This window comes from Spermophilus citellus (assembly GCF_964194105.1).
Source record: "Spermophilus citellus genome assembly, chromosome: 10".
NCBI lineage: Eukaryota > Metazoa > Chordata > Mammalia > Rodentia > Sciuridae > Spermophilus > Spermophilus citellus.
The window spans coordinates 85,176,153-85,199,701 of record NC_138197.1 but is presented as its reverse complement, the minus strand read 5'-3'; the positions used below and the strand labels follow the sequence as shown (position 1 = coordinate 85,199,701).

General features: G+C 34.4%; 1 protein-coding gene across 2 annotated transcripts in view; it reads right to left on the bottom strand.

The window, feature by feature from the left end:
• The window catches only part of LEMD3 (LEM domain containing 3), a 74,568-nt gene that overhangs the window by 17,503 nt on the left and 33,516 nt on the right, over nt 1-23,549 (bottom strand). The window contains exons 2-5 of one of the 2 annotated variants that reach the window (XM_081310307.1): nt 18,099-18,136; nt 11,628-11,685; nt 7,453-7,521; nt 2,526-2,593 (exon numbers count right to left, since the gene is read on the bottom strand). In XM_081310307.1, coding sequence (XP_081166433.1) covers nt 2,526-2,593; nt 7,453-7,521; nt 11,628-11,685; nt 18,099-18,136 — 233 coding nt within the window. The remainder of the gene's footprint in view (nt 1-2,525; nt 2,594-7,452; nt 7,522-11,627; nt 11,686-18,098; nt 18,137-23,549) is intronic. The other variant, XM_081310308.1, reaches the window with a different exon arrangement.

Genomic DNA, 23,549 nt, shown 5'->3' with positions numbered 1-23,549 from the left:
AGAAAGCTGAAGACTTCACATTTCCTGTCTTCATAACTTATGATAAAATGATAGTAATCAAAACATATGTATGGTAACTGGCATATGGACAAAAGAAACAGAATAGCCCACATATAAAACCACTTATAAGTGATGAAATAATATTTAATAAGAGTGTCAAGACAAAGGATACAGGACACATTCTATTCAATCTATGGTACTAAGAAAACTATTTCCACATGCAAAAAGAATGATATTGAAGGGGCTGTGGTTGTGGCTCAGTGGTAGAGTACTAGCCTAGCACATGTGAAGCACTGGGTTCTATCCTTAGCACCTCATTAAAAAAATAAATAAAAATTTAAAAAGAATGATATTGGACCTTTATCCTATATAGCAAAATCAACTCTAAATAGATTAAAGACTTAAACATAAGACCTGAAACTCCTAGAAGAAAACATAAAGAAGAAGCTTTGTGATGCTGATATAAAGCAAAGATTTCTTAATTATGACCCAAATGCATAGGCAACAAAATGGAAGTAGACAATCTAAAATACCTATCGGCAACAAAGGAAAAAAAGAACAGAGTGAAACAGAATCTCTACAATGGAGGAAAATTTTGATAAATCATATACCTAAAAAGAGGTTAATAAAGTATGTAAGGAACTCTAACAACTCAATAATAAAATATAAATAAATAATATTAAGGGCTTGAATAGCATTTTCCCAAAGACATACAAATGCCAACAGACAGTATAGTGTATGTATATACAAATATATATGGTACATAGAAATGGTATATGAAAAAGTGCTCAAAATCACCAATCATCAGGGAAATGCAAATCAAAACCACAATGAGCTGGGGAGGGGCTGGGGATGTGGCTCAAGAGGTAGCACGCTCCCCTGGCATGCGTGCCGCCCGGATTCGATCCTTAGCACCACATACAAACAAAGATGTTGTGTCTGCCAAAAACTAAAAAATAAATATTAAAACTCTCTCTCTCTCTCTCTCTCTTAAAAAAAAAAAAATGAGCTGGGGATGTAGCTCAATGGTAGAGCATCTGCAAGACCCAGGGTTCAATCTCTAGCAGTGCAAAAATCAAAACAAAACGAAAATAGATGTGAAGAAACTGGAACCTTTGAACACTTTTGTGAAACTGCAAATTCATAACAGCCATTATGGAAAACAGTATGTAGGTTCCTCAAAAAATTAAAAATAGAACTACTATAGGACCTAACAAACTTCTGAGTTATTTAACCAAAAGAATTTGAAGCAAGAACTTGAAGAGGTATTTGCACTCCAAGGTTCACTACAGTGTAATATTCAAAATAGACCAGAGACAGTCAAAATAGACCAGAGGCAGAAACAATTTAAAAGTCCATCAACAGATGAATGGCTAAACAAAATGGGTATATACAGACAATGAGAAACCATTCAGTATTTAAAAAAAGAAATAGTGTCATATGCTATAATATGGACAAACCTTGAGGATATGTTAAAAGAATAACCCTGCTATTGGATGACAAACAGTGCAGGATTCTATTTACATGAGGTATCTAAAGTCAAGCTGATTGATGTAAGCAAAAGGTAGAATGGTAGTTGCAGGGGTAGAGGGTAGGGTGTTGGGGGAGAGAAAAATGAGAAGCTGCTATGCAACAGACATAAGATTTTAGTCATGCAAAATGAAAACGTTCTAGAGATTTGATGTACAACAATGTGCATATAGTTAACAATACTGTACTGTACACTTAAAAATATTAATTGAGTAGACTTCATGTTATGTATTTTACTACAATATTTAAAAAGGGGAGGGATATGGGAGAAATATTTGCATGACATAACTTGTTCACATGCCAGTCACCTTCTTAGGATCAAAGTTTCCATTTGCAAGTACTCATATCTTTATGGAATTATCTATTTGGAACTGAACTGATAAGAAACTTTCCAGTATTGTTTTCAAATTCCACTTTCCCCTTTTTGAAGTCAGAATGACATTTGTCCACCTTTAACCTTCTAATACCTTTCATTTCATCTAGGGTTTTCAAAGATTATTTATAGTAGTTTAGAAAATTCACCTGCAATTTCTCTTGGAACCCTGAGGTGAAACTGATCTAGGGCAGATTTGAAATAATTGGTATATACTTACTTACTTGCTTGCTTCCTTACATGTTACTCACCTGTCTCAACTTCCCTCTTACCAATTTTCTTTCTTTTTTATTGATGCCACCCAGGCTGGTCTCAAACTCCTAGATGCCAAGTGATTCTCCTGAATTAGCCTCCCAAGTAGCTAGAACTAAATTAGCATGCCTGCCTCTAACTGATGTTTGTTATACCTTTCCAAATTAATGTACATTCTCTCAGACTGAATGTTCTAAAACAAAAAATATTGAGTGATTCCAATTTCTCTTATCTACTCATATGAAACAAGAAGCACAGGCTTTTAAAGGTACCACTGAAGTAGTCAAATTCATAATCCTTTGATACCAGTAGAAATGATTTACATAAGTTTTAAGAAAACAGATATTAAAATTCTAATGTCACTACTTACCTTTAAGTATGCAACTGCCTCTTGGACAGAAAGTGTTCTTTGACTAGAACTCCCACATTCGTGATCTCCTAAAAAGATTAGCATATTGTTAATTAATAATCAGTATATTATTAAACAGAACAACTAAAATTTAAAAATTTTTTAAATATACAATTATAGGTTATATTACTATAATCAGTAAAGATTAACTATAATTTATATTCTCTTTAAAAATTTCAATAGCTAAATAAATAGTTACCCTTATGTAAATCACAATCTTTAAATGCACTTCAGTCTAGATAGGAATACATCTTCCTCTTATATTCCCAACTAAACTATTAGTCTGTATAGAAACCATGTCACCTTGATGGGTTTCATAGATCTTCACACAAAAGTGGCCCACTACAGTTTTGTGTTATTCCTAAAGGGGAAAATTTCACCAAATTCACTGCTAACTTACTAGTTTACACCTTTATTCTTAAAGCTAATAATTCCAGAATTCAAATAAGTTTAAATTTATTATTGTACTAAAACATGACCTTTTTCAGAGGATAGCTATGTCTGTCTCTAGCAAGGGGAACGCACACCTGGAAAACTGCGATGACACAAATCAACAGGGAAATTTGGTAGAAGTTTCTACCTATGATTTGGTTTCTAAAGGGGTATGTTACAAAGTTTGGAAAACTGTTTTTCTTTTCTTGTGACCATTTTTAAGAAGAGAATTTAAAGCTTTTTCCTTTATGCTATTATATATGGTTATTAAATTATCCTCTATATTCAACCTAAATTTAAGTTTTTCCTGCCATATTACTTTCAGTAGTTTTTTTTAAATTAGCATAAAACTCCAATTAAAGACTTAAAGACAATGGCATTTGACAAAATACAATACCCCTTCATATTCAAAACATCAGAAAAAGTAGGGATAGTAGGAACATACTTCAACATTGTAAAAGCTATCTATCTTAAGACTAAGACCAACATCATTCTAAATGGAGAAAAACTGAAAGAATTCCCTCCAAAAACTGGAACAGACAAGGATGCCCTGTATCACCACTTTTATTCAACAAAGACCTGAAAACTCTAGCCAGAGCAATTAGATGAAAGAAATTAAAAGAGATATGAATAGGAAAAGAAGAACTCAAAACTATTACTATTTGCCTACAATATGATTCTATATTTAGAAGATCTAAAAATCTCCACCAGAAAACTTCTAAAACTAATAAATAAATTCAGCAAAGTAGCAGGACATAAAATCAACGCCCATAAATCAAACACATTCCTATACATCAGTGATGAATCCACTGAAAGAGAAATTAGGAAAACTAGCCCAATCACAATCTCAAAAAACAAAATACTTGGGAATCATCTAACAAAAGAGGTAAAAGAACTCTACAATGAAAACTATAGAACACTGAAGACCTTAGACGATGGCATGATCTTCCATGCTCTTGAATAAGCGGAATTAACACAATCAAAATGGCCATATGACCAACAGCATTCTGCATTGCATAATACAATTCCTATAAGATCCCAATGACATTCTTCACAGAACTAGAAAAAGCAATCATGAAATTCATTTGGAAAAATAAGAGACCCAGAATAGCCAAGCAATCCTTAGCAAGACAAGTGAAGCAGAAGACATCGCAATACCAGACTTTAAACTATACTATGGAGCCATGGTAACAAAAACAGCATGGTATTGTCACCAAAATAGACACACAGACCAATGGTAGAAACAGAATAGAAAACACAAGAGATAAACCCACATAAATACAGTTATCTCATACTAGACAAAGACACCCAAAACATTCATTGGAGAAAAGATAGCCTCTTCAATAAATGGTGCTGAGAAAACTAGAAACCTATATGTAACAAATGAAAGTAAACCTTTATCTCTCACCATACACAAAACTCCACTCAAAATCAACTGAAGACTTAGGCACTAAAACAGAGATCCTGCGCCTAATAGAAGAAAAACTAGGGTAGGCCCAAATCTTTACCATGTTGGTTTAGGAACTGCCTTCTTTAACAAGACTCCTAAAACACAAGATGTAAAGTCAAGAATCAAAAATGGGATGGAATCAAACTAAAAAGCTTCTTTTCAGCAAAGGAAACAATCAAGAATGTGAACAGAGAGCCTACAAGAATGAGAGACAATCTTTACCACATGCACCTCAGATACAGAACTAATCTCCAGGATATAAAGAACTCAAAAAGACTTACACACACACACCCCAATCAATAAGTGGGCTAAGGAACTGAACAGACTCTTCACAGAAGAAATACAACTGATCAACAAACATGAAAAATGTTCATCATCTCTAGCAATTAAAGAAATGCAAATCAAAACTAATGAGATTTCATCTCACTCCAGTCAGAATGGCAATTATCAAGAATATCATAACCCACCTTGAATCTAAAATATGAAATATGATATGTCAAGAGCTTTGTAATGTTTTGAACAACCAATAAAAAAAAAGAATATAAGCAACAATAAATTTTGGCAAGGATGTGGGGAAAAAGGTACACTCATACGTTCTTGGTGGGACTGCAAATTGGTACAACCATTATGGAAAGCTATATGGAGATTCCCCACAAAACTTTGAATGGAACCACCATTTGATCCAGCTATCCCACTCCTCAGTTTTATACCCAAAAGACTTAAAATCAGCATACTACAGCGAAGCAGCCACATCCTTGTTTCTAATAGCTCAATTCACAACAGCCAAACTATGAAATCAACCTAGATGCGCATCAACAGATGAATGGATAAAGAAAATGTGGACACACACACACACACACACACACACACACAATGGAATATTATTCAGCCTTAAAGAAGAGTGAAATTATGGCATTTGCAGGTAAATAGATGGAGCTATAGCATGTCATGCTAAGTGAAATAAGCCAATCTCCAAAAACCAAAGGCAGAATGTTTTCTCTGGTGAGGATGCTAATTCACAATAGGCAGGGGGCTAGGAAAAATAGAGGTACTTTGCATTATGCAGATGGGAGTGAAGGGAGGGAAGAGGGTAAGAAGGATAATAGAATGAATCAGACATTACTATCCTATGTACATATATGATTACACAACCAGTGTGATTCTACAACATGTACAACCAGAAGAATGAAAAGTTACACTCCACTTATGTATGGTGTGTCAAAATGCATTCTACTGTCATGCTTAACTAATTAAAACAAAAAAAAAATGTACAATTAAAATAAAATCCTTGGCAATTTTTCTATAATAAAAGAAACCATGTTCTTATTTATCAGCTTTGTTCATGCAACATTTTAATGCTAGCGGTTTCAAGAAGGAAAAAAATGCCTACTGGGTAAACAAGTCTTCAAACTTTATAATGGATCCTCAGAGACTCAGATTCCATAGATCTAGAGCAGAGGTCAGCAAACCGTAGCCCAGGGCCAAATATGGTCTGCTGATGGTTTTTATAAATGAAGTTTTATTGAAATACAGCCAAGCTTATTCATTGGTGTAGAATTTATTATTATTTTCATGCTATAACAGCAGAACTAAATAGTTGTGACAGAGGCAGTCCAGCCAGCAAAGCCTGAAATATTTACTATCTGGCCAATCACAAAAGCTTGGCAACCCCTACTCTAGAAGAAAAATCTGGATCTTTAAAAGCATATTGTGTTAATAAAATGAGCCCCAGATTACATTTCTTAAGACAATGTTACAGAGATAACTATAGATGCTGGTACTAGCAACATCAGGATTTCATAGCTAGAAAATATACTTAGCCTATTTTGGGATGTTAAAATATAATAAATATATGTCATTAGCCTGCAATTCATAAATATGACAGCCAGTCAATATAAAGACTTCTAGTGATGAATTATAAGCTTAAAAAACTTAAGAGAATTAAAGACCTTAACTAAAAAACAAACATAGGTGAGAGTACGGGGAACTGTCAGATTCTTAAATATTCCCGTTCAACCAGAGAAGTTTCACATTGATCTATTAGGTTTCTGGTTTTCACAAAATGATCTGCTACATTAAAGTATAAAGAACTGCATTATTATTATTTTCTTACAACTAATTATAAGAAGGAAATCCAAAGTCTCTTCTTTCAGGTTATATGTAAAAGAATAATTTTTTAAAAAGTGAAAGATAATAAACAGATATTGCTACTATAGCTACTTGATACTAATGCTAAGTGAAATAAGCCAATCTCCAAAAACCAAAGGCAGAATGTTTTCTCTGGTGAGGATGCTAATTCACAATAGGTGGGGGGCTAGGGAAAAATAGAGGTACTTTGCATTATGCAGATGGGATACTAATTCATATGCAACAATTTATTCTAATTGTAGGTATGTTGATAACTCAGAGTGTTCAAAACTTTTAACTAAGAGAAGGATATGCAGAAAATTCAATGAATCGGGAAAAATATTCTAGAATATGTTTTAAGCAACAATTTATTCTAATTGTAGACATGTTGATAACTCAAGAGTGTTCAAAAACTTTTAACAGCAGCATATGCGGAAAATTCAATGAACCAGGAAAAAATATTCTAGAATATGTTTACTTTATCCAAAGGAATGACACCTATATAACCACCAAAAGAAAATCTGCATTTTTATATTTAATCCAAGATTTTAATTAATTCATTACTTACCCAATTCAACCAATATTTAAAATTCCAGAATTTTTTTCTATTAATGCAATTAAGAAATTAGGTTGACTTTAAAATTATATACAATATACATACGTATTATAATTCATGGCAGAGAGAGAAAAGGCCTTAATTAAACAAATTTACATAAATTGAAAAATCTACTATGCATAGGTAATAAAAATTTCTAATGAAAAATATTCCACAAATAGGACAATGCGCTTTGGAAAGACAATTTCCACTGATACAACACACTAGATAGGCAAATTAATCTTTACAAACATCTTTAGAGACTATGAATGCTAAACAATTACCTGCAAGCTGTGCCAATCGATCATGTAGCTTGTATAATGTGCTCATCATAAGATTCTTTTCACTTTCCTAAAATTAAAAGAAGTTATTATGAAATATCAAATACCAAGAAAAAAGTATATTGTTATTCCAAAAGAAAAACAGGAAATTTAAATTCATGGGTTCTGCATTCACTGAAAGACAAATTTATATTTAAATCTCGGCCACCATATTTTTTTTTTTTAAAGAGAGAGTGAGAGAGGGAGAGAGAGAGAGAGAGAGAATTTTTTTAATATTTATTTTTTAGTTATCGGCGGACACAACATCTTTGTTTGTATGTGGTGCTGAGGATCGAACCCGGGCCACACGCATGCCAGGCGAGCGCGCTACCGCTTGAGCCACATCCCCAGCCCATCGGCCACCATATTTTAAGGAACCGTACTTTACAAATCTAAGTTATCACTTTAAAGATTTTACTTTCTTGAGAATGATCAAGAAGTTGGCACTGAGACTGGTGCTAACAAGATTTTGTAATCTTAGTAAACTCACCCATCCACCTAAGAAAAGCTTTCTATCCCTCTCTAAGCTATGGATACCATTCTCACGAATTCTTTTACATCAAGGCTTTCCTTTATTTTGTTTTGATCTGCCTCAACCACACAAAACAAGGGAAGAAATATTAAGCACTCCGACCTCATCCTCTCATAGGCTTCCAAGGTGGCCCTGTATAAACTTATGAACCATTAAACTGAAACAAATGTTCAATGAAGAAGTAGGAGTCAAGAACTGTTCTGTCAGCGAAGTAGGAGACCAAAAGAATAAGACGATTCCTGTTCAAAAAACATACACAGCATTACATTACAGTTGCAAACTAAAATGCAAATATATAAGAGAGAGGTAAGGGAAGACCTATTTGTGGAGCAGAGTATTTGAGGTTTCACTGGAAGAATAGAATTGACCAGCATCCCTTGGCAGAACGAAGAGCATGAACAAAGGCATGATGGCACAAAACAATTGTTAAATTTCTTATGTAACAAGTAACCTAGTCTGACTCAGTAAACTACTAGAAGTAGTTTGGAATTAATTGCCACAGAGTGCTGGATACTAAAACAAAGAATCTGAAAATTTAGGAGGAAAATAAACCAGACTTACGTATATCAGGGATATTACTCAGACGTGAAAGTATAGGATGAAAGGAGTCCAGACAGGGAACTATCGTAATGGCATAGTCTAAGCTCTCTGCCAAGTACTCTAAAACCCTGATATCCCCAATCTAAGAGCAACTGCAAGAAGGCAAACCAATATAAGCAATGAAGAAGGGTAAGTTAGAAGGGGGTCATTGCTTATCACACTATCTAAAATGAATTATTGATTCATCAGGAGAATTATCTTTATTATTTTCTTTCCTCTGGAGCAAATTCAGACATGATATAAAAGGGAAAGTAACATCTATGTGTCTAATGACATGCAACCTTATCTATCCATTTGTTTTCATGCTTTATATTCAGAAAAAGAAGAAACTAAGTCTGCACACTGTGGGTAACATGTTTTGGTGGAGTTTTTTGGTACCAAGGGTTGAATCCAGGAGCACTAAACCACTGAGCCACATTCCCAGCTCTTTTTTATATTTTATTAGAGACAGGGTCTCCCCGAGTTGCTTAGGGCCTTGCTAAGTTGCTGAGGCTGGATTTGAACTCAATCCTCCTGCCTCAGCCTCCCAAGTCCTTGGGATTATAGGTATGTGCCACTGCACCTGGCTAGGTAACATGTTTTTGTCAATATTTCGTTTTGTTTTTCAGTGACATTAGGAAGAGGAAAAACTCAAAGGTTCCATGATCCTACCACCAGAGTCCTGGTTTTATGTTGTTTGACTTAACACAAATATTCCTTCAGTTGACTACTTGTCTTTCAAACCTTTTACCTTTTCTTCCCCTCAACTCTATATCAACAAGATTCTTATCAAACCAATCATTATCTTCACTTAGGATTAAAAATGCAAACTGCAAAAATCAGACATAAAAAGTAAAAGTAGGAGCTGCAACCCAAGATTCTGAAAGCTATGCATTTGTGATACAGTAAATTACAAAGGATTTTCAATACAAATGTTCAACAGAACGAGCAGAAGTTCCAATCATAGTGTAACTTACGGACTTGATATATAAAACCAAGGTGTGTGTAATTAAGTTATGGAGTTAAGGCAAATGAAAGTTCTGAAGTGTTTCTCATCTGAAGAAGAGACTGATTTCCCTTTTATTTATCCTATCTTTTGATCATACCCATCCTTATCCTCCTTTCAAAAACAAAATTTAAATACCTGGTACCTGTCTTCTGTGATTATGTCTTTAATAAACATAAAAGACTTGATAATAAACTTTATCTTCTGAATTACAGATATTTCTTTTACCTAGATAGCTGTTAATAACAAAACCAACTGGATCCCAAACATACCATTATATTCTCAAAGAATTCAAGAAATTCAAGAACTCAGAAAGCTCAACTATCATTTTTTTCCCAAAAAATCATTTTTCTTTTTTTTTAATAGAGAGGGTTTCTTTTTTTTATTTTTATTATTAGTTGTTCAAAACATTACAAAGCTCTTGACATATCACATTTCATACATTTGATTCAAGTGGATTATGAACTCTCATTTTTACCCCGTATACAGATTGCAGAATCACATCGGTTACAAATCCACGTGTTTACATATTGCCATACTAGTGTCTGTTGTATTCTGCTGCCCTTCCTATCCTCTACTATCTCCCCTCCCCCCTCCCATCTACTCTCTCTACCCCCATATACTGTAATTCATTTCTCTCCCTTGTTTTTTTTTTCCCTTTCCCCTCACTTCCTCTTATATGTAATTTTGTATAACATAGAGAGGGTTTCTTGAAAGAGGGTTTGGGGTTGTTGGGTGCATAGGGCCCAGTTTGGGGGAGAGGAGGTGAGGCAAGGAGCCTGACAAGGGCCTTTCTGTGCTAGGATAACACAGAATGGAGGTGGAAGGGACTAGGCTGACTATCCCTCTCCTCCATCCTATCTCATCCTTTCTACTTCTGAGACTTTGCCTACTGAGCATTCCTGAAGCATCCTTTGGCTTGCCCTAGACTACAGACCTCCTTGCTCCCTCCCAGCACTCTGGTGTGCACAATACATTGCCAGCACAATCTTTCCAAAATCTTACTGCATTAACCTCTTGCTTAAATGCTTGCCTTGGCTTGCAGGATAAAGTAGAAACCCCTTTCCAATGACCCCCCTCCAATGACAGCCATGTCATCTGTCCTCTGCCAATCCGACCAGCCCCAGTCTCACCTCTGGTCTTATACCTTTACATTATTCAAGTTTTGCTTCCTAAAACCCCCCTTTTTCTTTTTAAATATGCTGCTTTCTGCCCCACCTGCAGACTTTGATCCAATCCTTTTTTGACTTCAGGACTTGATTTATTTCCTTCCTCTCACTGCTACGCAACCTGTACTCTTCCAGAGCTTTCTACCCCTTCCTCTGTGGGACATTTTTCATGTTGGGCTGTGATCGATGATTTTTATGTCTCTCTCTCCCAGTATACTGTGAACTTGGGGACTGAGTTTAGTGTAATTCCTTGAACATCATGGGTGCCCAATAGTTACTGAATGAATGAATGAATAAATGGATGGATGCCTGTATCGCCAGGATGAAGGATGAATGGGAAGAAACATTAGAAAAGGGAAGACTAGCTGGGCACAGCAGTGCACACCTCTAATCCCAGCTACTTGGGAAGCTGAGTCAGGAGGATCACAAGTTCAAGGCCAGCCCAAACAACTCAGCAAGACCCTGTCTCAAAATAAAAATTAAAATGGCTGGGGATGTAGCTCAGTAATAGAGTATCCCTGGGTTCAATCCCCCATACCAAAAAAGAAAAAGAAAAAAGAAGAAAGGGAAAGGCCAGTGAGTGGTGGTGGGAAGTTGAGGCCTGACCTGATTCGTCTTGGGAATCACTTTACGTTGTTTAACAAAATGAAAAGGATCTCACAAGAGCAGTTTTTAGGAAGTTCTTTTTTAGAGAGTAGAAACAGAGCCCAGTTTGGAGGGTAGTGCTTCAGTCAGGGTGTGAGGTTCTGGTGAGCGGGCTGTGTGGCAGTCCAAATGACAAGGAGGTGACCAATTCAAGGGGAGTCAGGGGACCTGTAGAACAGCAGGGCTTCAGCAGGGAGGAGGATCAGCTCAGGGCAGGGGTGAGTAGGGGTGCCACGGCTGCACAGCTCAGCTACCTCTTGACTTTCCTGAGAGATTAGAGAAAATCAAGTAGGTTTTTATGCTTGTCTTTGCAATTTAGATTTTTCTATTTTAAAGAACTACTTTTTTTCAATTTTTTTTTTATTGATTGTTCAAAACATTACAGAGCTCATGATATATCGTCTTTCATACATTAGACTCAACTGGGTTTTGAACTCCCATTTTTACCCCCCGATACAGACTGCAGAATCACAACTGTTACATACTCACAATATTACATAATGGCATATTAGTGACTGTTGTATTCTGTTACCTTTCCTATCCCCTACTATCCCCCCTCCCCTCCCCTCCCCTCCCATCTTCCCTCTCTACCTCCTCTGCTGTTGTTCAATTGTCTCCCCTTTTTCCCCCCCTCCCCCTTGCCCCTCATAACCTCTTATAATTTTGTATATCATTGAAGGTCTCCTACCATTTCCATATGCTTTCCCTTCTCTCTCCCTTTCTCTCCCCCCATTCGTCTTTGTTTACTATTAGTCTTTTCCTCATGTTCTTCCTTCCTGTTCTGTTCTTAGTTGCTCTCTTTATATCAAAGAAGACATTTGGCATTTGTTTTTTAGGGCTTGGCTAGCTTCACTTAGCATAATCTGCTCTAATGCCATCCATTTCCCTGAAAATTCTATGATTTTGTCATTTCTTAGTGCTGCATAATACTCCATTGTGTATAGATGCCACATTTTTTTTATCCATTCATCTACTGAAGGGCATCTAGGTTGGTTCCAGTCTAGCTACTGTGAATTGTGCCGCTATAATCATTGATGTGACCGTAACCCTATAGTGCGCTCTTTTAAGGTCCTCAGGGAATAGTCCGAGAAGGGCGATAGCTGGGTCAAATGGTGGATCCATTCCCAGCTTTCCCAGGAATCTCCATACTGCTTTCCAAATTGGCCTCACCATTTTGCAGTCCCACCAGCAGTGTACAAGTGTACCCTTTTCCCCACATCCCCGCCATCACTTATTGTTGTTTGACTTCATAATGGCTGCCAATCTTACTGGAGTGAGATGGTATCTTAGGGTGGTTTTGATTTGCATTTCTCTGACTGCTAGAGATGGTGAGCATTTTTTCATGTACTTGTTGATTGATTGTATGTCCTCCTCTGAGAAGTGTCTGTTCAGGTCCTTGGCCCATTTGTTGATTGGGTTGTTTGTTATCTTATTGTTTAATTTTTTGAGCTCTTTGTACATTCTGGATATTAGGGCGCTATCTGAGGTGTGAGGGGTAAAAATTTGTTCCCATGATGTAGGCTCTCTACTTACCTCTTTTATTGTTTCTCTTGCTGAGAAAAAAACTTTTTAGTTTAAGTAAGTCCCTTTTGTTTATTCTTGTTATTAACTCTTGGGCTATGGGCGTCCTATTAAGGAATTTGGAGCCTGACCCCACAATATGTAGATCGGAGCCAACTTTTTCTTCTATCAGACGCACCGTCTCTGATTTGATATCTAGCTCCTTGATCCATTTTGAGTTAACTTTTGTGCATGGCGAGAGAAAGGGATTCAATTTCATTTTGTTGCATATGGATTTCCAATTTTCCCAGCACCATTTGTTGAAGATGCTATCCTTCCTCCATTGCATGTTTTTAGCTCCTTTATCAAATATAAGATAGTTGTAACTTTGTGGATTAGTCTCTGTGTCCTCTATTCTGTACCACTGGTCCACCTGCCTGTTTTGGTACCAGTACCATGCTGTTTTTGTTACTATTGCTTTGTAGTACAGTTTGAACTCTGGTATCGCTATACCTCCAGATTCACTCTTCCTGCTTAGAATTGCCTTTGCTATTCTGGGTCTTTTGTCTTTCCATATGAATTTCATGATTGCTTTATCTATTTCAACAAGAAATGCCGTTGGGATTTTGATTGGCATCGCATTAAACCTGTAGAGAACTTTGGGTAATATCGCCATTTTGATGATGTTAGTTCTGCCTATCCATGAACAGGGTACATTTTTCCATCTTCTGAGATCTTCTTCTATCTCTCTCTTTAGGGTTCTGTAGTTTTCATTGTATAGATCTTTCACCTCTTTTGTTAGGTTGATTCCCAAGTATCTTATTTTCTTTGAGGATATTGTGAATGGAGTGGTTTTCCTTATTTCCATTTCAGAGGTTTTGTTGCTGATATACAGGAATGCCTTTGATTTATGCGTGTTGATTTTATAACCTGCTACTTCGCTGAATTCATTTATTAACTCTAGCAGCTTCTTTGTAGACCCTTTTGGGTCTGTTAGGTATATTATCATGTCATCCGCAAATAGCAATAATTTAATTTCTTCTTTTCCTATTTTTATGCCTTTAATTTCTTTTGTCTGTGTAATTGCTCTGGCTGGTACTTCGAGAACTAAATTGAACAGAAGTGGTGATACAGGGCATCTCTGTCTTATTCCAGATTTTACAGGGAATGCCTTCAGTTTTTCTCCGTTTAGGATGATGCTAGCCTGAGGTTTAGCATATATAGCTTTTACAATGTTGAGGTAAGTTCCTGTTATCCCTAGTTTTTCTAGTGTTTTGAACATAAAGGGATGCTGTACTTTGTCAAATGCTTTTTCTGCATCTATCGAGATGATCATATTGTTCTTGTCTTTAAGTCTGTTGATGTGGTGAATAGCATTTATTGATTTCCGTATATTGAACCAGCCTTACATCCCAGGGATGAATCCTACTTGATCATGGTGCACAAGTTTTTTGATATGTTTTTGTATTCAATTCGCCAGAATTTTATTGAGAATTTTTGCATCCAAGTTCATTAGAGCTATTGGTCTGTAGTTTTCTTTCTTTGAAGTGTCTTTGTCTGGTTTTGGGATCAGAGTGATGTTGGCCTCATAGAATGAATTTGGAAGAGCTCCTTCTTTTTCTATTTCTTGAAATAGCTTGAAAAGTATTGGTATTAATTCTTCTTTGAAGGTTTTGTAGAACTCCGCTGTATACCCATCCGGTCCAGGGCTTTTCTTGGTTGGTAGTCTTTTGATGGCTTCTTCTATTTCTTCCTTTGTTATTGGTCTGTTTAAATTGTGTGTGTCTTCCTGTCTCAATCTGGGCAGATCATATGCCTTAAGAAATTTATCGATACCTTCACTATCTTCTATTTTATTGGAATATAGGGTTTCAAAATACTTTCTAATTATCTTCTGTATTTCTGTAGTGTCTGTTGTGATATTGCCTTTTTCATCCCGTATGTTGGTAATTTGAGTTCTCTCTCTTCTTCTCTTCGTTAGCATGGCTAAGGGCCTGTCTATCTTATTTATTTTTTCAAAGAACCAACTTTTAGTTTTATCAATTTTTTCAATGGTTTTTTTTTGTTTCAATTTCGTTGATTTCTGCTCTAATTTTAATTATTTCTTGTCTTCTACTACATTTGCTGTTGTTTTGCTCTTCCTTTTCTAGGTTTTTGAGGTGTAGTTTGAGTTCATTTATTTGTTGGTTATTTCTTTTTTTGAGGAAAGAACTCCAAGAAATGAATTTTCCTCTTAAAACTGCTTTCATTGTGTCCCATAGATTCCGGTATGTTGTGTCTGTATCATCATTTGTCTCTAAGAATTTTTTCATCTCCTCCTTTATGTCTTCTGTAACCCACTGATCATTCAGTAACATATTGTTCATTTTCCATGTGATGTAGGATTTTTCCTTCCTTCTTTTATCATTGATTTCCAATTTCATTCCATTGTGATCAGATATGGTGCATGGTATTATCTCCACGCCTTTATATTTACTAAGCGTTGCCTTATGGCATAATATATGGTCTATCTTTGAGTAGGATCCATGTGCTGCTGAGAAGAACGTGTATCCACTTGATGATGGTTGATATATTCTATATATGTCGGTTAAGTCTAGGTTATTGATTATGCTGTTGAGTTCTATAGTTTCTTTATTCAGTTTTTGTCTAGAGGATCTGTCTAATGGCGAGAGTGGTGTGTTGAAGTCACCCATAATTATTGTGTTGTGGTCTATTTGACTCTTGAACTTGAGGAGAGTTTGTTTTATGAACGTTGCAGCTCCATTGTTTGGTGCATACAAATTGATAATTGTTATGTCATGTTGGTGGATGGTTCCTTTTAACAGGATATAGTCTCCTTCTTTATCCTTCTTGATTAACTTAGGTTTAAAGTTGATTTTGTTCGATATGAGTATGGCCACTCCTGCTTGCTTCCGAGGGCCATGTGAGTGGTATGATTTTTCCCAACCTTTTACCTTCAGCCTGTGTATGTCTTTTCCTATCATATGAGTCTCTTGAAGGCAGTATATTGTTGGATTTGTTTTTTTGATCCAGGTTACTAGCCTATGTTTCTTGATTGGTGAGTTTAGGCCATTAACATTTAAGGTTACAATTGAGATATGATTTGTACTTCCAGTCATGCTTCTTTATTTATTTATTTTAGTTTGGCTGTTTTTACTTTTTGGTTATTTTCCTCCCCCTTTATTGAGACACCTCCTGCTGTTATTTTTGGCACTATTTTTCAATTCCTCTTCTTGTAGTATTTTGCTCAAAATGCTTTGCAGTGCTGGTTTTCTTGCTGCAAATTCTTTCAGCTTTTGTTTATCATGAAAGATTTTAATTTCATTGTCAAATGACATTTTTCTGATGTAAACTCATTCAAAGGGATGTCTATATATTACAGGGCCTAAAGTGCTATCCAAATGACCAATTAAGTAAGATTGCCATGATATATGTTATTAAGTATAAAATATATAAATATTTTATATTTATATATAAAGAAGGAAACAGTCTTGTATTCCCAAAGTTCAGTGAGTATACTGTACTAACCTTAAATTTTGATATTTTCGTATTGCTAAACTCAATACTGCAACTAATTAAGTCAACTTTATTTTAAATGTCATCACAATAGAATGTTAATGCACATAATTATTCTGAAAAAAAATAGAAAGGCTTTGATTCAATTAGTTTTAGTAGCAGATATGCTAAAATAGCAGAAAATTTGAAAAGTATACAAATAAATTTTTTAAAGTTATATTCTTATTGGTTTATAATTTTATTACACTCTTCTCTGTTTTTCAGACTGCCTCCTAACATTTCAATCTGAAATGTCTAACTACTAGCTTCCTTTATCTCCCCTACAAACTAAAGACCTAACAATACAAAAAAGCTTTCAAGTAACTTTAATTAAACAAAAATAATTTTATAATTTAAACTTGCTACCTTCTAATTGTTTGTTTTTAGTTAGGTTCAGATTACTGTTTTTCTATATATATCATTTCCTAAAGCAAACATTTAACTCATGGGGTTAAAAAACCTATAGGGTGACCCTACCAAAATTTTTCTCATATACTGTCAACCTTTAAATATTTCTCTTCTCTATCCTCAACCATTTTCTCTTCAATGACATTTTTAACTATTATCAAGCCTTTGATTAAATGATAATGGATAATTAAATGATTATGGTGCCTGGCAAAGAATAAACACTAGTGTAAGTGAACTGCCATTATCTTCATTAGAATTATTACTATCATTCAGAGGCTCAGAACTTCAGTTTACCCCAAGGGGAAAATTACACAGAAGGAAATAGTCTTGTATTCCCAAAGTTCAGTGAGTATATTGTACTGACCTTAAATTTTGATATTGTCATATTGCTAAACTCAATAATACTGCAAATGATAAAGTCAACTTTATTTTAAATGTTATCACAATAGAATATTATTGAACATAATTATTTCAAAGGTTCACTCTTAACAATTTAATATTCTGTGTTTGATTACTTCTTTATTAAACATTCTTCAATTCAAGTACAAAAACAAACATTTCTATATAGTCTATGTAACTGTCAGTTGCTATAATAAAAAATTAACAAGGTGTGCATTATTGTATATATGAATGCATGTGTATATATATATATATATATATATATATATATATATTAAATACACATACATATATAAAAGATTAAACATCTTAATCTTCAAAGTACCTATAATTATGGTAAATAAAAAATGTTTTTATGTAAATAAAATCTAGGTTAAAATTATTATAGCATTCTTTGAAATGAACTCTTTCTAAATCCTTTACTGGCTAGGCATGCCAATTTATGATGTGAAAGATTCAGAGACAAGATGAAGACAAAGAGGACAAAAACTGCTAAGGCATCCAACAATAAGACAAAGACATACTTTTAAAACTTAATACTTTAATACATTAATACTTAAGTGTAAGACCCAGATCCATAGAAAACATGTTACTTCCATTTTACTTAGCAGTTGGCTTCAAAATGATAAACAGTTCAATCCTTAGGAGAAAATATGTGTCAAATTTAATCACATTGTAGTTAAGGAATACTCAGAATAAGAAAATGTATTTTTTGAGACTAAAAGAAACTTAAAAATTATTATTTTTAAAGTTGTCATTTTAATACTTTTATCATAAAACATAATACAAAGTATCAGTATTATGGTCTTTTACTTACTTGTATTTTTCCAAATGTTTCATCAAAGGGGTTTTTTACTATCAAGGAAAAGAAAAAAAAAAAAAAAAGAACTATTAGCATCACTTAAGAATTTAAACCCCCCTAAACAAGCCCACTGAAATGCCAGTATATTCTTTACTAAAACTGTATGTAAATATGCAAACAAACTGATGATAATAAAAGGGAAGTGATTTTTCAGACATACTCTAATGACCATTCTCACTCTGAATTCACAATTTTCTCATAATCATTGAAAGTGTTTTTGTGTCAGGCACTGAATGCAAGTACCAGCTTTACTACTTTTTGCAACATCCCTTTAAATTAATATCTACTTAGCCACTCTAAGCTATATTTCTTCTTTTTTATAAGAGGGATAACAATGATCCACCTACTTTACCTAATTGTTGTCAGTATTAAGATAATCCATAAAATGCCTAGTATAGTGTTAAGCACTTAATATATACTAATGCATACTACCCATTATTACTGTTAATGACTGTATCATGCTTGCACCTTAACTTGATTTCTCTTCAAAATGTAGACTACAAGTAGTTAAGTAGTTAACTACTTAATAATAAGATGCTTTAAGTTTTAAATATTTAGAATTCCAACTTCTAAAGAACATCTTCCTCATCTTTGCTAACTTATGGAAAAGTAGAAAGAAAAAAATATACTGATCAAAGTAGCTAAGAATTAGGTCTCGCTGTTAAACAACTCAGAATTTCCAATAAAATATTAAATTATAATGAAAGGATTTAATATTTTCCATACAATCTTCCTATCCCTCTCCCCCCATAATAAATAAGTTATGGTTGAACATATATGGCATCTCAACATTATTAAGAACCTTCTTTCTATCATCTCTTTTAATAGTATATACAAAAATATTCAAATTTGTCAGTTGAAAGCTTTTATATATGTTATAGACTATATATCTATATAATCTAGGTCACAACCAAAACTAGCTGATCTTACAAAAAGTAGTTCACACTGACCAGGTTTCCTTTCTGAGATGCTTTTCTATTTTTATTTGAGAAAACAGGAAGTCCCATAGGAACCAGGAACTGCCTGATTCTAAGAAAGTTCATGTGAGAGACCAGTTTAACAAGGTACAATAAAAAAGCAAGAGAAAAAAAAATGTATCCTGTTATCATCACAAGAGATTTTATTTTGCTAATAGATTTTTGGACATTTTCCCATACAACAAAATGACTTTAATACCATGGAAGAAAAATTTTGGGAAAATAGATAATCAAAAGAACTTAAAAGGGGAGTAGAAAGAATGTAACTCAGAGATTAAAAATTAAAAATCAAAACACATGGATTGAAATACTTTTTAATAAATTTTTATGTAAAATTTCAGTAGTTTGAAATAAAGCTAAAGTTAATTCCATACTACCAAAAATAATACCTTGTCAATCTACTTAACATAAATTTATTCTGTATAGGAAAATGCATGCAGTTCTAAATAAAAATGATAGCATTTTTTTCATTTTATACAAGTATCACTATGAAAGCATATCAATAAATAAGAATGTTCTGCCACCAGACTGCTCCACTGTGAGTTTCTCACAACAGAACCATATTTCATCCCACCTTTATATGACTAAAGCCAAGATAGTACTGGACATAGAGTTAGTGCCTGAAAAATGCTGATGGTGCTACCTGGGTACTTTGTGTGCTAACACCAAAGCAAAAAAAAAAATGTATTTGACAAGAAGCTAGAAGAGGGTATGTTCTGAGCAAGTAAGAAGGTACAGGGTGGGATAACAGAGAAAGCTAACAACAACAACAATTTTGCATAACATATCTAAAAAGCCAAGAGGATACTTTCTTCCCTATGCAACTTGTTTCCCCATATTGTCACCTATTAAATTAACAGACAAATTTATTAAATTAACAATGGTAGAAGTAAAACATAGCCTCGAGTTAAGTTTCAGAAGGAAACTATCCAAAAAAGCAGAAACTCTAAAACCCCTCAAATTTTTGCAAGAAGTATCTTGATACATCTAACCATTTTTCCTCCAAATCATTTCAGTATTTCTAAAAACACACCAATATCTTATCCAGATTACACAGTTTTTAACGGAAATAGCACACATTGTTACCCCTAGAGTAAGAAAACCTAACACCAGTTCCCAATTAGGCAACTATAGGAAAAAAAAACTTATTTCAAAAGCAGCCAGCAGCAAAACTTTGCCACAACATTTATTATGTTTCTTTTCTAGGGAGACCCAAGAATGAATTATATTTCTTATCCCATATTCTAAAATAATAATAATGCCAAGATGGTACTTCAAAATGTACTCTTCTAACCCCCTAAAGGAACAACTTTTTTAAACCTGCTGTCTTCCTTTATAACATACAACTCCATCAGCTTTTCATTATTGCTTTTCCTCAATTTCTCCTCATTTGGCCATTTCTTCTTCAATGTTTTTGTTCAGATTATTTCAAACCTCAAATGCACCAAACAATTTATGTCCATAATCTTTGTACATGTCTGTAATATTCTGACTTCTCTTTTTATTAAATCTATCCTAATGACTAAAAATCAAATTCCTCAAATGTTTGTTTAATTAGATCCCTCAAAATCTTCTAATGATTTCCCATCATATTTTGCCTAAGGAACTAATTCTTGTGATATTTATTAGACACGTACTAGTTTCTCCTTTTCCAACCCTTTCCCACCAATTTCAAAAACATTACCAGTTTTACTGATCCTTTCATTAAGTGCAAACTTTATTCCATTCTTTTAAGCTGAAATCAAATATATCAACCACTAAGAATTCCCAGATAAACAGGAACAAATTATAAACTCAACTACAGGTCGATATACTTCAAAGTACATGCTTATATTAACCAATTAAATAAATGATCTCTCAAAAAGGCTCTGTTTTGGTTTCACAGTGCCAGAAAAGTCAGAGACTTTATAAAAGTTCTTCTTTATAGCTCAGGGGATAACAGTGAATTCATTTTTAACAAATTTTTATTGAGTACTTAGAGCTAAACAATGGAAATTTGGCACTTAAAAAAAAAATCCCAGGCTGGAGTTGTAGCTCAGTGGTACAGCACTTGCCTCACAAGTGTGAGGCACTAGGTTCAATCCTAGCACCACATAAAAACAAATAAAGGCACTGAATTCACATACAACTAAAAACAAATTTTTTTTTAAATCCCTGCCCTCATGGAACTTTGTCCTAATAGGATCTGAAGAGACAATGAACAAATCATTTTAAAAATACATATATGTCGGATGATTCTAAGTTCTTTGGAAGGAAAACAGAAGGAATAGTGCTTGATATGATAGGGGGAAGCAATTTTATACAAGACATTCAGAGGAAGCCATATTAAGATTGTATTTGAATAGAAACCAGAGGAAATAAGCCATGTGGATATATAAAGTTTGATGCTTATAGACAGAAAAAATAGCCAAGTCTAAAGGTTATGAGGTGGTAACATTTCCACCACATTACTCCTGGAAATGGAAGGAAGCCAGTATGGCTGGATAGAGCAGATGAGATTTAAAAAAAATGAAATCCAATCAATAAGATTAAGGAAATAAGTCAGTACAGAATCTGAAGGGCTTTGAACACTTTTGTACTTTAAGAGAAATACCTCAGAGAACTGGGAGTATGTGTTACCTGGCTCATGCTTTAAAAGAAAGACACATGCAATAAGGGGCAGCTCACTCTCTGGCTTCAGAGTCCTAAGCATTGAAAACATAAAGGATCTGCTATTTATGGACCCAGAAAAACAGGTAATAGTACATTCAGGATTCTTCCAGCTTTTCTAGATCAAGACAATAAACAATATATTTGGAACTAATGGAAATAATAGTACATAAAAATATTTTCCCAGGAAGACTCTAGGCCTTTGATCTTTCAGCTCTTCTTCATACCTGAATAGCTTCTATTTTATTTCTCCTGTCTTGAGGAACAAGGCAGCAGCTATGCTCCAATCAGGAAGGATATCAAACTATTGTAGCTTAATTTAACTTTCCTCTTCTCAGAATCCCTGTAAATTTGTTTTCAGTATCTTTACTTCTTTTAATTTAAAATCTCTTCTTATCTCAATGCTTGTATACTGGGTACTAAGTATATACTGAACAAATAAAAGCTTGAAGGCACACTGAGCCTCACTGAGTAACACTTCACCAATGTCAAAAAGGTACTATAGTTCTGAATACTTGTACAATCTTCTCCTTGAATAAAATGGAAATTACATTTACTGAGCTCTTTGTATGTGCCAGGAATAATACTGCTGTCAAATAATCATTTCATCCTCACATTACCACTGTTTTAGAGCAGGGAGTAATCCCATTTTTGTGAACAGAGACAATGAAATGTAAGATTGGGTTGTTTCCTTTAGGTACATGCAGCTGGAATTCAAAAAGACCAAATTTAAACCTGAGTACAAAATTTACATTCTTTTCATTATAGAAATAACCACAGAAAATACTCATTCTGTTTGATTTAAGGAAAGCACTATCAAGAACTTTCAGATAGGAAATCATTAATTCAATCTCCTTATAACATAATGCATCAAAAAGGACAAAAATGTGGATAATATGCTGTTGGCTCCTAGATGAGAAAAAACTTATCTCTGAAAAAAGCTTTCTTTTGCAGCCTAGGAAAATATACACAATATAAAGTGTCCTATGACTGCCATGAGCAGAATTACTCACTCCCCTTCTCTCTGCAGCAACAGCACTCTGTTCATAGGGCTGCTTTGGAACTTAACACATGGCATCCACTTAAAATAACCATAATTTCTAGTTTAGATATAGTATCTGGTTTAGATATACTATATCTAAACATTTTCATTTGGCTTCATCTTGCAACATAAAAGATTCACAAACATCAAGTGCCTACTAAGTGCCAATCATGCTAGCTGCAGAAGATCAAGAAATGAATAAATATAAGCAAGCCCTGCCTTCAAATTCTAGACAGCAGCAATTCCAGCAACATGGGCTTCCAAAGGCAACCTCTTAAATTCTAAAGTTCTATGAACTTAGGGCTAGCTAGGTTTTAATCTTAGGAAAATTCAAGTCATCTAGGCAGTTAAATTCAGCTCCTTGCTCTCTAGGTTATATCTTTTTGCAAAGAGATATTCAAATTCTTAAATCTCATCTCTAGTATTAATGGTTTAAGTAGAACATAATTATATATAAAGAAGGTAGGGGGAGTAGTGAGAGGGTGAGAGGGAATGTTCCAACAGCTGCAGAACACTGCACCTGTGTGGCAAACACTTCTGCATTTCGCCATCAGCTAGACTGATCTAAATATGGACAGGGTGAACAAGGCAGGATATTCTTTTTCAACACAGCATTTTGCCCATTTGTTCTCTGAAAATTTTCCAATTGTTTCATGGCTTTATTAAACATATGTTCATTCTACAAGACAAGCTCAGTTTATTTGATGTGTACTTAGCAAATCAGACAAAAATTATCTA